Below are 16,206 nucleotides of genomic sequence, written 5' to 3'. Positions count from 1 at the left end.
TTTTAATTAGTCGTATATTTTTTTTCATTGAAAAAACCCCCAAACACATGTTACTAATAACTGAATAGCTGAAAATGATCTTAGTTAATCAAAACTTTTTTATATCCAAAACAACAAAACACAGAGAAAGAGCTGCAGCATAGTTATCTACAGCATGCCATTAAACGTCGTTGTGTTCACCAGACTGTTCAAAATAAGAAATTATTTGGTTTGCTGTACTGTATTGTATTTATTCTGAAAAAAAAAAGAGTTCATAATTCACTAGCTGGACCCACGTCCTCATTTTCGGTTTGACAGCATTTTAGTAGGTAAAGGTGAATGCTTGGACATGAATTGAGCTGTGGTTTGGGGAAGGACTCGAAGAGGACTGGTGGCGGCTCCCGGGCCTGGTAGATCCCCGTGTACTAAATAGGAGTGAAGAAGTTAAAGAACTGAGAACAAGGAGGGAGGGTGGGGCACGTGAACGAGAATGAGCAGCTTGCGGACCTGGGGGAATCTATATAGATGATAACTGGAAGGAGCATGTTTGGAGGCGTGGTCCCGCTCCTGAAATTCAGATACATAATCTCCAATTAAACAATAATTAAAATAAAGTTATAATTGTTGAAACTGTTGTATCTACTTCTCAACTCACTGAATAGTTTCGCTTCCCAGTTGGTATAAAAAAATACCCTCAAATCATTTAAAACAAATAAATTGCTACATGTGCACGTATGACTGATTTTTTTCCTACTCTCTCCATCTCTCTTTCTCTCTCTGTAGTATGTGTTCAAGTCAGAGGACCATGGGTTTAGGACAGTTCATGAAGAGCTGGCTAAGGGAATGACTTTTGACCTGAAGAGCAATGAGCAAGCAGCTGTCAAGAATGTGCTGAAGGTTTGCTTCCATCCTCCTACTCACTCTTAATTACTCACTAAATACATGAACAGGATTGACCTACTTTAGCCTCTTCTGGTTGCAGTTCTCCTGGTTCTTCTTTGAACTTATCGTCAAGTCCATGGCCCAACATTTGGTTGACTATGACAAGTTAAAGGTAAAGTATTAAAATCCACTTCTACCTCTTCTAATCTCGTCAATTACTGACCACACCTGCAAGTTTTCTTTGCACTTCCCATCTTCCCAGTACATGGTGCATGACCATGTCTTGCTTAATCTTTGTTCCTAAAGCTTCCCAGGCCCCAGCGATTCCCCTCATCTTACCAGAGCCGTGTGGAGAACCTGGTGGAGACAGTGTCTGAACACATTTTCTGGAAGAACAAAGAGATGCCAGAAGAAACACGCAGTGCTAACTTAGCCGTGGCAGCTTTTGTGAAGGTGAGAGAATTTTTAGAAGTTATCTTGTTAATTCAAAGTATAATCTTAAAGGAAACCTTGTCAAAAAAAAACCCAAAATAACAAACAGGTTGTTGGTGCTTTGGACTCCTTCAAGTTTGAGCCCATGTGAAGAAAACATATACTGTATCACTGCGCTATTAGGCTTACAGCATTTTGCTCTTAGTGGGATCAATACAAACTGTGTAAACAGTCTGCAGATACAATTTGTTATCCATTGAGTCCTCCATCTATGCTAAATGATGTGTCTCTTTCTGTTTTATTAAGTGATGCTTAGTCTGATCGCCAGTTTGACTCCAGTCTTTGTGTCTTTGCAGCGCTGCTTTACCCTGATGGACAGAGGCTTTACATTCAAACTAATCAGCAACTACATTAACATGATCACTGCTGCCGACAGCAAGGTAACAAAAAAAATCTCAATGAAACTGATACCAGGAAAGTAGAAATGAATCATACAGACGTTCCTTCTTTTATGTGTAGCTACACAATATGTTAATGTTGTTTTTGTGTGTTTTACAGGTCTTGTGTGAACTCAAATTTGAATTCCTGAGAGAAGTGTGTAACCATGAACACTACATTCCTCTCAGCCTGCCCTTACCTTCCGCTCGCATCACAGGTAAGGTCGCACCCCAGGTTATACGCTTGTAGGGCACTGAGTGTCTTTTCAATGTGGTAACGATCACGCATCTCATTTGTTTATTAACACTCAGTCTTTCTCGCTTTCTCTTTCTGTCATTTTTTTTTTCTCACTTTATGTGTCCATGTCAGACCATGCATTCCCAGAAACACAAAGTACTCATGGTAAATATGTTCACTCATTCCTTTTGTTACATTGTATGTGCTACACTGTGTATCCTGAAGTGGGATGAATATCATGATGATGATGAAATCCATAAAAAAATTCAGCATGTCGCAATATTTGCTGATCAGTGAACTATAGCAAATATGTGTGTAAGCTTTGTTTGAAACCTGTGCAGTTCAGTTAATTTCCATTTAAAATGTGGCTCTCTTTGTGGCGTCTCTCCTCAGCATCAGTGCCTGAGTACAACCTGACTGGAGAGTTCTGCAGGAAACACTTCCTGACTGGCTTGTTGCTGAGAGAACTGGGGCTGGCTCTCCAGGACGAGCAAGACCTGAGACACCTAGCCTTGGCCACCCTGAAAACCCTAATGGCCAAACACTCTCTGGATGCACGCTATGCCACCAAGGTAGACAGAACAGATGTTAACATGGGAAAAGAAACCGAAGCCATGAAAAATGAGTCATGAGCAAACAGTAGAAATTCTTCCACAGTGACTCATGCAAACACATACACACTGACATGTGATTCTTCAAAGCAGCTGCAAGCAGCCATGAAGATGTCTTAATGGATGCTGGGAAGGGTCTAGATCAGATCAAAGTTAGCAATCTGCCCTCAGTTAAACGTTGCCAAATACTGCCAACCACAACACAAGAGCAGTGGGCTGTAGTCAGGCCGAAGCCTGAATGAAAACCAAATGTGTGCAATCAAGAAATAAAATGGCTACATTAATAAAAACCACTCATGCAACACAATGCAGGTGAAATTTTATTTAAAATTTTGCTGAGGTCAGTGAATTTCCATGGCTGCTTTATTCTAATTCATGAGTGCAGTCTGCAGTGCTTTTATACAGGGATTAGGAAGTACATTACATTTAAGAAAAACAATGTCGAAATAAAGCAAAGTGTAAATAAAATGAATATAATGATTAGGAAATAATTTCATCTGTAATTTTTAAAGTTTAAAATTGCAATTAACTGTAATTAATCTGATGTCAGCAACACGTTTCAAAAAAGTCATCACTGTGTTACATCTTTCTTAATCTAACAACACTTTATAATCCTCACATCTAAAAAAGACTCTGCCTTTCTGGATGCTTCTTTTTATACTGATTATTGGGTATAAAAAAAGAGCTACTCAGTCATGTAATTTGTTATGAAATTTTCCACCTTTTATTTTTCACTCACTCATCCTACTCAGAGCCGGGGTTATACACATAACCTTAAGTTTGAATTGCATGTATTTGGCCTAAAAAAGCTTAAAAAAAGGTTTCTGAGTCAAATAATGAGATGATTTATAGAAAAAAATGTACTGATTTAATTAGACCAATTCTGACTGATACTTTCTTTTCCAGGAAAAGCAGGCAAGAATTGCATCTCTCTACCTGCCGCTTTATGGCCTCATCCTGGACAACATGCCAAGATTCTTCCTCAGGGACCTTTTCCCCATCTACTTTACTGCTAGTGACCAAGTAAGAGTCAAGACAAATGATGAAATTATTAAAAAACACTGTACTGATTGGCTCCTAAATGTTCAGAATCATGTATATTTGTGTTATGTTTTAAGGTAAATCTATTTTCTCTTTGTGCTGTCTTTTTTGCACCTGCAACAGGGCTCTCGAGATGACCTCAGTGTGGGAGCAGTGGCAGCTGGAGGGGTTACTCGCCATGCCAACTCTGTAGATGCCTCATTTTCCAAAGAAGTACTCAATTCCATTACAGGTAGCACTGTTATATGTGTGTGTCTATTTCCAGTGAAGCTATCTAATATAAAGTAAGTCAGGACATTGATGCCTACACTTGTTCTTCCTGCGCCAGCCTTCTCCTCCTTGGCAGTTGCTACGGCTAACCAGGCTGACTCTCGAGGCTCTCTGATCAGCGTGGACTCCAACCCGAGCAACAGTGACAGGAACAGCGAGAAAATGGATGGATGTGAGAAGGTGAGACAGTTCACATGAAAAAGAGCAAACATCTGTATAGAAAATGTAGTCATTTATTTATTATAAGTTTCATTGGTAGTCTTCATATGTACATTGTAAGACCCCAGCATTATACTTTGTAAATAATGCGTAAAATATATTTCAGCAATCAGCACCTCCAGCAACCCAAAATCACCCATATAATATCTTGTTTCTGCATTTTTAAAAGTAGTAAAATTTAATTTAAAAATACTGGACCAGCTAATAACACACCCATTATATCCAACTTTTAACTCCTGTTAGCAACAGTTTATCACTGACTGCATTTCTGTCTGATGTTGGTCCTTAGTTTGCCCGGCCCCAGTCCCTGATAGGCTACGGTTCTCGATGTGACAAGCTGGACCAGGCAGAGACCCGCAGCCTCCTCATGTGCTTTTTGCAGATCATGAAAACCATATCTGAAGGTAAGATCTATCACTTAAAGAATTCATGCAGTCCACAGGAGATTTATTACATTTACTGCTATACTTAGCAGTGAATGTATACAAAAATTGACACAAAAGTTGCTTTTTGTTCTGTTGCTGAGGGATTTTAATACTGTGAGCTTCAGATAGCCATACTTTTTTTCAGTCTGTGAAAAGATTTTTTATATTATGTCTTTCATTGTTTATTTCCAGATGTGCTGGTGTCCTACTGGCACCGCGCCATTCACCAGGAGATCTCGGACTTCTTCAACATTCTGGAGTAAGAGCTCTTCTTGTTTTTGCTGAAGACTGCAGGCATTGCTACACTGATTAGAGATACTCACTGTTCACAGAGAGAGAGAAAAAACTGTAGAGAGACAGACGGGGTTGAGGGCAAGTGAATAAGAAGAGTAGAAAAGGGAACGTGGCCAGTATGAAAATACTGACACTATAAGAGAGAGGTAGAGAGAAGAAAAACAGACTATAATTCCAGTGAGAGCTCCTGTCCACCAACGAGTGCAGTAAATTAACTTTCCGTGTTTCCTGTTTGTCTCAGCATCTAGACTGTTCTGGTTCACCTCAGTGTGATCACATGCACTCCATCTTATCTGTCTTCTTATCTAAGAAAACTTTTGAATTGTGTTTCCTTAGGCTCTGTCTTCAGCATTTTAGATTCCTTGGTAAAACGCCACATAGCCAGGTGAGTGCTTTCTCCAGCAAAGAGATGGAGCAGGTGCCATTCAAATGCATTTATTGTAACGCTGCACATATGGAAACTGCTTATTAACTCAGTGTACATGTTGCCACCACACACTGATACATAATTCATGTAATCATTCACACAATCATAAATGCAGCCCCACAGACACATTCGCACACGCACACACGTGAAATCAGACTAAGTCAGGCAGAAATACTAAAATGTGTTCAGTATGCGTGCACACACTCAGGGATCAGCTTCAAGAGGGGAGGAGGTGAAGGAGGGAAGAAAAGGAAGAAGGGGGGAGGTGAAACTCCTGGATCTCACTGTTCGAAAAGAATCACTGCTGGATATTGTAGTGTAGTGGTTGGCAAACACAGGATGGGGGTTGTTATCGTGTGTGCGTGCTCTTACTGGAGCTGAGCCATTGGCACTGCGAGCCTCTTCCATCTTCTGGATCCTCCCAGCTAATTAAATTAGCCCTCTTTTTTTCCTTTCAGCAATAGGATGCTGAGATGTAAGCCAACAAAAGGCTGGGAGAACACACTGCTTTACTGTGTGTGGAGGCATTAACTGAACGAAGATAGCTGGAAGCCTAGCTAGGGCTCTCAGACGTAGTTGAGCCTGTCTGGGGCTGCTAGCTACTTAACATTCATCCATAATACCAGGCCACAGGGGATTCAGAGTGTGTCTGTCTCGGCGTCTTTCTCTGTTGGCTCTTTTGAGTCAGTTTGGGCACCCCACTGAAGTTCAGGAGTGATGAAATACATTACATTAGGTCCTAAAGATTTAATCTTGAATATTTGTGATTAAAACATCAGGAAATGCTTGAATAACAAGCGTAACTGTCAAAAACTACTAATCTGCTTCATCAGGAGTGTGTGACTTTGGTTTAATCCTGTGTTATTGACAGTAGTCTGGCAACATAAGCTGTCATATCATGGCATTGACGTTTACTAGCTGAGCCCCACCCACTTTAGATCAATGAGAAGTTAACAGTTTAAAGCAAAAAGACAGAGAAATCTCTTATATAAATTCAACCAAAGATTTCCAAGACATGTTTTAGGGCCACTGGTCATAGTTAGAAGCTGATTGAGGAAGTTGTTTCATTTATCCAGCAATGTTGTAGTTTAGTCCCAGACATTATTCTAGCTTATCCCTTACTTCCTTAATGTTCTATGTTCTCAATGCACACGACCAACATAACACAACCAAGTAACATTTGCCTGTTACGTTTTCTCCATGTTCGACCTTGCTGTTGTAGTTTCCATGACAGTGCATGCATTCACCCCCCCTGCTCTGTGCATGGTGCCTCTGATAATGGTTTGTCCTTGTGACCGCACATTTATCGATGTCCTGTCACATCAAGTAACACTTTCTTTGTTGACACAGATCCATTTTATGTAATGTTCCGTGTGCTGGTTTCGTTTGCTTTTTACATCTTTTCCACATTTTACGACTCAGATGTTGCACGTTGACCTTGTAACCCTCTGCCTCCATGCCTTCAGTCTCAGCACTGGCTCAGCTCCACCATCTGCTTGGCTTCAGTGTTTTTAATAGGCTCTGATGCTTTTGTGTTGATTGGCTTACACGCTTTCTTTTATCTGGCATAGGAAGCATTTGCTTTACTCAGATTGGCAGCAGTTTCTGATCAAGCTTTAAGGATCACAATAATTTGATAAATTGAACATCTGTTTTTCTTGAGATACTGTTACGGAGCTCATTTGTGCCGCAGCATAACTGACATTCAGCTTCATCACACCAATATCTTGTCCCTAAGCTGTCTATAGTTGTATGTTACTATCACCCCGAAGCCCCAGCTTCCACTCACACTCTACCAAGAGTTAATGCAACATTTTCACATTACTATACTAGTGGAAAACTAAAAGCATCAGCTCTACTGACTCTAACCTTTCCATCTGGCTGACCTTCCTCTCGAGCTGTTTGATCCTTGTTTTTGGCTCCAGCCGCTTTCATCACACCAAGGTCAAATCGGAGATCTTGTGTGCTTTTTGCATTTCATTTAGCCTTACTAAAATCAAATGTGACCCGGCTTCTATAAATATGTAACAAGGTCACAAAGGTGCAAAAATTGTAGCGCTTTGCAAGCTGCTTCACATTTAGACAGTAAGGTCAGTTTTTTTTATTGATTACAGACATGCTCTAACAGCTATTAGCATGCCACCCACAGTTAGGACATCTAACTAATAACAATTTTAAAAATGATGGTCTTAATTAAACTAACTAATGTTAGCTTTGATGTGGTTGGCTTGTGAACAGGAAGCTAGCAGCGGCAGTAAAGCTGGCTCAGTCAACCCACGCCAATGGCACCCTGAAGGGCTCTAACAACCCCTCCCAGTCCTCTCATCCCTCAAGCATCTTCCCACAATGGTAATCACCCTCCACAAGGAAAACAGACAACACCTCAGCCATGATGACAAACTAAGTCTTTGTTTACTGAAAGTGTTCTGAATGCTAATGATGTCTGGTGGCCCAAAAGTGCTTTATGATGTCATAAAACTCCAGACTCTTTAATACACGTTAAACATGCAAGAGCAATGTGAATACTTGAAAAAAAAAAGGATAATGCATTTGTGTCGTGTGTAATTTCATCATTTATGTGACCACTGTGTTTCCACATTACAGACTGTAACTTGTGTTCTCAGCATGCCTCTTCCCATACCTGCAGTGTTCTGTGTGATTTGCCAGTCTTTGTGTCTGTACACTCATGTGTTGATAGCCTCCCGATAGCAGCAAGTCCTTGAGACATGGATGTCATTTATATCTACCCGCCTACTTAAGTGTGCAGAATCTTTAGCGATAGTGTACCTTTGCATTTATCCAAAGGTTTAGTACTACATTTACTGAAGGGCAATTTAAAGAAGTCATGAGTAAAACACGCACACGCTGTGATTTATATGAGCTTCTGATTCATGCTGTTGACCCTCCAGGATGGCATCTGGGGGTGATGGCCACCGGCATGCTCGCTCCCAAACCATGCCCATCATCAGGGGCAAGAATGCCCTCACCAACCCCAAGCTGCTGCAGATGATGGAGCCAGGTAACAAATACTCTGACTGAGGTCACAGTGAGGTTACTTTGATGTATTTGTTATTCATACGTGCTTCTATTTCTAGACGGCATTCAGGATGGGGACACGTTGAGTCCTACAGATATTGAGGCGAACATGTCCACAGAGGTCGCCCTCACTGTGCTGGATGTACTAGAGCTGTTTGTTCAGCATCAGAAGGTCTGTGACCATTTCATATTATACAACCCAAAAGTAAAGTTAATACCACAAAGTATTACATTCTACTTCTTTAGAGAAATGTATTTTTTTAAGCCACTTATGTGGAAATGTGGCTGTCAAGAAGACACTCTAAAGGAAGGAAATGGGGAAAATAACTGAGGTATACCAAATTGCACAAAAACCGTCCTGAAAACCAGTGGCAACAGGTCTTATTGAGTGAAATGTTTGGTTCATCTTCATTGATATGTACAGAGGTAGTCAGGAGGCATGGTAAAGAGGAACAGTGAGTGTCTACAGCCACGTGTAAAAAATAAAAAAATGTTGAGGCTCTGTTGTGGATTAGAACTGCATTTCAGTTAGATTAATTTTGGATTGGCCTCACCACAACCTGGACCTCAATATTACTGAAGCATTGTGGGATCATTTTAACAGAAATGGAACAAAAGACAGTCAACATCCAAAGAAAAGCTTTGTAGACACCTGAAGGACTATTACTATTACTACTTTTATAAAAAAAATTAACGATAGGCTAGACAGTGAAACTACTTTTGGCTGCTCCGTTTAGCTCTGTATATTTAATTTGGCAGGTTTTTTTGGGGGTTTTTTTACAATAGAAGTCCTTCTTGATGCAAACCTGATGGGGATTTGTCTGCTTCCATCATTAATGTTTCACTCAATAAAAGTGGGCATACCAAATATTGACTTTCAAGCAGAATTTGTATAAATTCCATTGTTGCCTTTTGTACTGTACTTACACATGTCTGCAGATGTTACAGTAAACTGTTACACCCATTTCCCACTTTCCCAGCAAAATATAAATAAATGTGAGGTGGCTCAAGTCTTAACACATTTCATACATACTGCCACCTAGTGTTTTTTTTAAAGACTGCATTGAAGTTAAGTCTGGTGAAACATGTTTTTCTTTCGTTTTCTCACATTCATCCAGAAGCAGCTGTTGCAGGACGATGGACAGAACACATTGATGAAGAAGGTGCTGGACACCTACTTGCTCTTCTTTCAGATCAACCAATCAACTGCTACTCTACGGCATGTCTTTGCTGCACTCAGGCTTTTTGTACAAAAGGTCCGTAAACCTTTCTTTAATCGTTTAACATATCATTGAAGACTCGAGTCATTATCTTATGGTTAGTTTCGTCTTTCTCTTTTTTCTGTAGTTTCCCAGTGCATTTTTCCAGGGTAAGGCAGACCTGTGTGGCTGTCTTTGCTACGAGATCCTCAAGTGCTGTAACCATCGATCCAGCTCCACCCAGACGGAGGCAGCTGCCCTGCTGTATTTTTTCATGAGAAAAAACTTTGAGTTTACCAAGGGAAAGTCGATCGTTCGCTCACATCTGCAGGTCAGTTAATATAAAGAAGTAAAATGACTTCATTTGAGTTTTGTGTACTTTGCGTATCACCGTTTCATGGCTATACTGGCCTGTCTCCGCTACAGGTTATCAAGGCAGTGAGCCAGCTGATAGCAGATGCTGGAATCGGAGGCTCGAGGTTTCAACAGTCTCTGGCCATCATAAACAACTTTGCTAATGGAGATGCACCACTGAAAGTACAGAATTCCTTAAGCTTTTAAAACACCTTTTCTATCAATAATTATCATCAATCGTGTACTTTATATTTAATTTTACTTTCATTTTCTACAGAACACACCGTTCCCTGCTGAGGTGAAGGACCTGACCAAACGGATCAGGACAGTTCTGATGGCTACAGCACAAATGAAGGAGCATGAGAAGGATCCTGAAATGCTGGTGGATCTGCAGTACAGTCTGGCCAATTCCTACGCGAGCACCCCTGAGCTTCGACGCACTTGGCTCGAGAGCATGGCCAAGATTCACGTCCGCAACGGGGATCTCTCAGAGGTTAGAAATGTTGCATTTTGTCAGGTTCTCAGACTTCAGAAACATCAATAATGTCACATGAAAGTATCAGTTTAAAAAACATCTAACTTCTGTCTTTCCCTCAGGCTGCTATGTGCTACATCCACATCTCAGCCCTGATTGCTGAATCGTTGAAGAGGAGAGGTTAGTCCACACTTTGCTGCCACTTTTGCCCTTGCGAGCTTTTTGCAGCATGGTTTGTGTGCAAATATCTGTTTGCAGTGCAGTGAGATTTTTGTATATTTGTGGATCTCTGCAGACATGCTAACTTGAGTTCATCCAATCACATACAGCAGCTTCTCACAATGGAATACTTTTTTCTCTTTGCTATCATAGTCATCAAACCTTTGAGGCATCAGTCCTTCATACATTCACTGTTCTTGATGTGTATGCCTGAAAGTGAGGACAGTTTTCATCTGAGTGTGACTGACTGAGAACTCATGGGAAATGATGTTTGATTCCTCTTCCTGTCCTGTAGTAGTATAGACCTTTCTTTTATATTTAAAATCCATCCTCCTCTTAGATTGATGTCCACACATTTTCCTGTGCTTCACGTTTTTCTGTGTGTGCATGCTTCCTCGTGTAAACAGCTTGTATCTGCCACTCTGTGTTTCTTACGTCTTTTGCGCATGGCTTTACTCACTGAGTCTGTGGGCTAGTTCCTAGCATAGAGTGCCAGCAGTTCAGCTGCTTTGTGAGCCTTGTCCGTGAGCATAAAGTGGCAAAAGCAAGTGGACATAAACTTTGTAAACCTGCTCCTCCTCCCCTCCTACCAAACAGGCTACTGGAGCGCTGACAAGGCCAGGATGTCCAGTGTGTCCCCTGAAGAAAGCCCTGTCTATAAATGTAGCTCCTTACTAACTACCTCCCGAGATCCAGACAGTGAGTGTGTGCGCCTGGGGGTCCGCTGGGTGGTGTTGGGGTTGGGTAGAAACATGAATGTAGAAACAGAAAGACCTGAATGTGGTTGGTAGTGAGTGTGCACTTATATTTGTTTGTACCTTTTGAATTTTTTTGCAAGCTCTGGATATTGAGTGGCGGACATGATTTGGATCAAAGGGACATCAGGTTGTCCGGTGGTGGTTTAAATTTGAATCACTTTTCTACACGGTGTATTGCATTTTGCAGTAAATTGTTCTGAGGACCACTGTTCTTGCCTTGCTGGCATGATCTTGTGCCAGGTTACGTTTTACTGTCACTGTGTCTGTTCACACAAGTCTCACAGGATATGATGCTCAGTGTCACAGGGGTTTGATGTGAAGCACACTCACATTTGCTGTTTTTGCAAAAACTGAATGCTTGACTGTAAGTCTTGTATTTTCTTGCAAGACTGTGATAGCAGATGTATTTTAAGCATCTATACGTGCGTTTACATGCCAAACATAGCACCAACGATAACGTGTGATGTCTTTTTAGTAATCGTGCCCTGATATCACTTTCACTTGTTTGACACACCAGCATCCTTCTCCATGGGCTGGGCAGCATTTATGTGCATCAGCCCTAATGTTAAAGAGGAGGGAGCCATGAAGGAAGACACTGGTACACAAGACACGCCATATACTGAGGTCCGTGTTAGCCTTTTTGTTCTGAACAAAACCATTAACTCTGTTGGATTTAATCATCAGAATCACTGTTGCCGGTCAGATTTTTCTCTTATGTTCTTCGTGCTCTCATTGCACTGTGTAGGACACCCTGGTGGAGCAGCTGGAGCTGTGTGTGGACTATTTGTGGAAATCGGAGAGATACGAGCTCATTGCTGACATCAACAAACCTGTAATTGCTGTCTTTGAAAAAAGAAGAGATTTCAAGGTAACGGCTTTTACCCTTTCTGTGTAAGCGTGTGAAAAAATGTGCAGTGTGAGCTGCGTATGAAATTATTTGTGTGTTTGTTTGTTTGCTTGTGCCTACAGAGGCTATCAGAGCTGTACTATGACATCCATCGCTCCTACCTGAAGGTGACGGAGGTGGTGAACTCAGAAAAGCGTCTCTTTGGGCGCTACTACCGTGTAGCTTTCTACGGACAGGTGAGTGTCTGCTTGAGCTTACCTTCACAGACTTTTAAGATACAAAGGACAACGAACAGTCACTGTAACTACACGTTTAACAAATACATGGGAAACACCACTAGGTGGTGTGTTTTTGCACATAAACTTAACTACGTGTGTAGAACTTGATCAGTTCTACACACATGTTATAATAGAGATATAGATTTCCTTAACTGAAATCTATGGAAAAAAAATTCTGCAACTGCAAAGACAGTGGTAGAAGCATATATATCCAGCTATCTATATGCAGCTTTTATGTCTTGTTGACTATTGAAATGGAAGTTATTTAGTTAATACTTTAATTTACAATTATTCTAATGATAAATCGCTGTTTAATTGCAAAGCTTCTTCCCATCAGTAAGCTTGTGATCATTTCTTTCTTTGTTCGCATACCACCACGTGTCAGTGCCAGAAATCTCAAAGGTTTGGTAAATAAAAGTGAAACTGTTTGTAATTTGGATAACTAAACCTTGTAGAAAGCTTAATATTGAATTCTACTTGGCCCTGGGTTCATCTTTGAAGCACTGGCTTTATCTCCAAAGGTGCATTGTGTGGTTTGGGCTCGGTTTTTACAAACCTGGCTGCTTTACACAGGATAGGTGTAAAATAGTGAGACTTTCAGATAAAGAAGAATGCAGTACCTGGTCAGTGAGGCATGGAAATGGAAACAGGACACTAGATTTGTTTTGACTGAATCAGTGTCTTTAATTTCTCTGTCTGCTTTTTTTTCTTCTGTTTTGTTGTATTCTGTATCAAGAATATGGTAAGTTTTGTATGTCCTTGATTTTCCATTTTCCTCAGTGCTAACCACTTTTACCTTTCTTCTCCTTTTACCACTATTAACATCTGCTGCTCTTACCCTTTGAAGGGTTTGTCTAAGGCTTGCTGTGGCCCATTTCACTTCCCATTTAGCCCAACAATGAAACTGTTTCCTTCTTAAACATTAAGACGAGCTGATATCACAGAGCAACAGTGAACCAGAAGATAGGATTTACTGAAACTCATTCACCCTTGGCATTTGACTCCAGTGCCGCCTCCGCACTCCCTCATCCAGAACTTAACAATGGTACCCTGTTAGTGTTGAGATGTTCTAACAAAGTGACAAAGTTTTTGTATCTGAAAGCACAAGTGACTCAAGAAACCCCAAGAGAGCAACATCTAATGTGCTGTGAAAGCAAAAGCAACACATCCTATGAATCAAAAATAAAAGACTACATACACACCAAGCCAACCAACATGTAACAAGCTTTGCTGATTAGTGTGTGCATATGTGTGTGTTTGTGTTCTGGTAGGGTTTCTTTGAAGAGGAAGAGAGCAAAGAGTTCATCTACAAAGAGCCAAAGCTGACAGGCCTGTCGGAAATCTCCCAGAGATTACTCAAACTCTACTCAGACAAGTTTGGAGCTGAAAATGTCAAGATGATCCAGGACTCTAATAAGGTATCTTACAGAATTTGGCCATTAAAATGAATGAATTAACATCTGTTGGCGCTGCGGTGTGTTGCTTATGTGATAATATTGTAAAATTCTTTGCTAACAGGTAAATCCTAAAGACCTGGACCCCAAGTTTGCTTACATTCAGGTCACATATGTAGTGCCCTACTTTGACGAGAAAGAACAATGTGACAAAAGGACCGACTTTGAGAGGCATCACAACATCAACCGGTTTGTATTTGAAACACCGTTTACGCTGTCAGGAAAGAAACATGGGGATGTGGAGGAGCAGTGCAAACGGCGCACCATACTGACTAGTGAGTATCTCTTCTTTGTTTATATCTCTGATATAATACATTTTTTTTTTTTAGTCACCAGAACATACATTTGTCCTCTTTCTGTTACTGTGTCTGACAGACTGTGTGTGTTTTTCTGTTCTTTAGCAAGTTCCAGCTTCCCTTACCTTAAAAAGCGCATTCAGGTGGTGGAGCAGCAAAGCACAGAAATGAATCCAATTGAAGTTGCCATTGACGAGATGTCACGTAAAGTCTCTGAGCTCAACCAGCTCTGCAACATGGAGGAGGTGGACATGATCCGGCTGCAGCTAAAACTGCAAGGCAGTGTCAGCGTCAAGGTGGGGATTCTCCCAAACTACAGATACACACATTTTACATAGGTTACTCTGGTGTTGTCTCACTTGATCATCTCCATCCAGGTGAACGCAGGGCCCATGGCTTATGCCAGGGCATTTTTGGAGGAGAAGAATGCTAAGAAGTATCCAGACAACCAGGTCAAACTTCTGAAGGAGATTTTCAGGTATGATTTAAAGTGTTGAGCTAGCTAACAATGATTTAGTCCACTGTCAGGAACGGTAAAACAAAAAAAAGTTAAACACATATCAATGATCAGCACATTAACATAAGTCAAACTTAATCCGCCCCCTGCAGGCGGTTTGCAGAAGCCTGTGGTCAGGCTTTGGATGTAAATGAGCGACTGATCAAGGAGGACCAGCTGGAGTACCAGGAGGAGATGAGAGCTCACTATCGGGACATGCTGACTGAGCTTTCTGGGATCATGAATGAACAGGTCTCACAATGCAAAGACTAATGAGTGTCCAGACTATACTGCCATACATTCTTTAATTTATTTGTTGGCAGTTCAGTTGCATGGCATACTGAGCACCCTCTTTTTTTCTTCATGCATTATTTTTGGAGGCAGTTATTATTTTCGTGGACATCCTCTTCTGTTGCAACCTTTTCTCACACTGCTGCTTTTAAAAGCATCCTTGCCTTCCATTCATCTTCTCTGCCTAACCACTCCCTGTCCACTCTCTGTAAAACTGCTGTCATGTCATCAGATTTCTTCACAGAAAGACATCTTTTTCGCCTTTATACTTGCTTAACTCACTTTATTGTTACCTGAAATCCCAGCTCCCAACTCAGGAACCAAAGTGCCAGACTTGATATTTGCTCATGTTTGCATTTTTCCTATTCCAATTGCAGCTTTTTATTCTTATTCTTGTGCAGATTCCTCACACAAGACAACCAGGAACAGAAAGGCACAGCACCTACTGAACGGCCAGTAGACTCGCCATAAACATTTTGTCCCAGTTTGAGCCTCAGAGTGACTCATTTGATTGTTTCCGACCTTTTTTTCCCCCCCTGAAGCAGTTGGCTAGTGGAACTGTGACTGATGAAGAGTGTAGAGGACATTAAGGGAAGAAGTGTGTAGACTGTGGTTGTGGTAGTCTGTAGTCCTGTTGTTGAACTTTGTCTACAGTAGAGAGCAGACTGCTGGACTGTTAGCTACTGTACGTTTTGATTTAAAAGACTCGGTTCGTGTGTCGTATAGATTTCCCTGCCCCCTCAAGTGATTACATTTGCTTACATATTGGCAGACAAACCTGCAAACAAATTGAAATGCACACAAACACACAACATGCGCCTTCTCTCCACAACCCTGACCCTTTAGAGAACAGTGACCTTACTGAGCTCGAGGTGCGTTCAGCTGTATGAAATATAAAGCTCTTTGGTGCATTTTGATTACAGTTATTTTTACATTTTTCTGTGGAATATTACTGAATTTCAAACTATTAAAAGAAGTCTCGCAAGACAACTAATGTGAAAATGGCAAATGATTAGATTACAGGTTTTAATTAGCCAAGAATGTGAGGAGTTGAACGCACCTCCAGTTCTTGTTTGAATGTAGAGCAGCTCCACATTGCTACTTTGTATCCTAGCTAACGATCTGGAAATATCAGCTTGCCAATTTTCAAATGGAAACAGACAAAAAAAATATGTTTTGTAACATTTTTATAATTGAAAATTCATTGTTACTGTTATTATTTCCTGTACTGTTTTAAATTGTAAATAA

At 40.9% G+C, this 16,206-nt stretch overlaps 1 protein-coding gene across 1 annotated transcript in view; it reads left to right on the top strand.

Annotated features, from left to right (window-relative positions):
- The window catches only part of dock10 (dedicator of cytokinesis 10), a 59,378-nt gene extending 43,172 nt beyond the window's left edge, over window positions 1-16,206 (top strand). The window contains exons 26-56 of the mRNA XM_040008541.1: window positions 763-876; window positions 962-1,033; window positions 1,168-1,314; window positions 1,650-1,733; window positions 1,852-1,948; window positions 2,101-2,133; window positions 2,362-2,540; window positions 3,486-3,602; window positions 3,744-3,852; window positions 3,949-4,070; window positions 4,399-4,513; window positions 4,727-4,793; window positions 5,165-5,199; window positions 7,481-7,604; window positions 8,165-8,274; window positions 8,351-8,463; window positions 9,410-9,547; window positions 9,639-9,821; window positions 9,917-10,027; window positions 10,122-10,337; window positions 10,442-10,499; window positions 11,136-11,237; window positions 11,814-11,920; window positions 12,042-12,164; window positions 12,266-12,379; window positions 13,693-13,839; window positions 13,940-14,150; window positions 14,277-14,467; window positions 14,549-14,649; window positions 14,781-14,919; window positions 15,360-16,206. Of these exons, the coding sequence (XP_039864475.1) occupies window positions 763-876; window positions 962-1,033; window positions 1,168-1,314; window positions 1,650-1,733; window positions 1,852-1,948; window positions 2,101-2,133; window positions 2,362-2,540; window positions 3,486-3,602; window positions 3,744-3,852; window positions 3,949-4,070; window positions 4,399-4,513; window positions 4,727-4,793; window positions 5,165-5,199; window positions 7,481-7,604; window positions 8,165-8,274; window positions 8,351-8,463; window positions 9,410-9,547; window positions 9,639-9,821; window positions 9,917-10,027; window positions 10,122-10,337; window positions 10,442-10,499; window positions 11,136-11,237; window positions 11,814-11,920; window positions 12,042-12,164; window positions 12,266-12,379; window positions 13,693-13,839; window positions 13,940-14,150; window positions 14,277-14,467; window positions 14,549-14,649; window positions 14,781-14,919; window positions 15,360-15,407 (3,627 nt within the window). The 3' untranslated portion in view covers window positions 15,408-16,206. The remainder of the gene's footprint in view (window positions 1-762; window positions 877-961; window positions 1,034-1,167; window positions 1,315-1,649; window positions 1,734-1,851; window positions 1,949-2,100; window positions 2,134-2,361; window positions 2,541-3,485; window positions 3,603-3,743; window positions 3,853-3,948; window positions 4,071-4,398; window positions 4,514-4,726; window positions 4,794-5,164; window positions 5,200-7,480; window positions 7,605-8,164; window positions 8,275-8,350; window positions 8,464-9,409; window positions 9,548-9,638; window positions 9,822-9,916; window positions 10,028-10,121; window positions 10,338-10,441; window positions 10,500-11,135; window positions 11,238-11,813; window positions 11,921-12,041; window positions 12,165-12,265; window positions 12,380-13,692; window positions 13,840-13,939; window positions 14,151-14,276; window positions 14,468-14,548; window positions 14,650-14,780; window positions 14,920-15,359) is intronic.

The sequence above is a fragment of the Simochromis diagramma genome, unplaced genomic scaffold (genome assembly GCF_900408965.1).
Source record: "Simochromis diagramma unplaced genomic scaffold, fSimDia1.1 OVJJ01000344.1, whole genome shotgun sequence".
NCBI classification, from domain to species: domain Eukaryota; kingdom Metazoa; phylum Chordata; class Actinopteri; order Cichliformes; family Cichlidae; genus Simochromis; species Simochromis diagramma.
The sequence above is the reverse complement of the archived record's forward strand: the minus strand, read 5'-3'. Positions and strand labels throughout refer to the sequence as shown.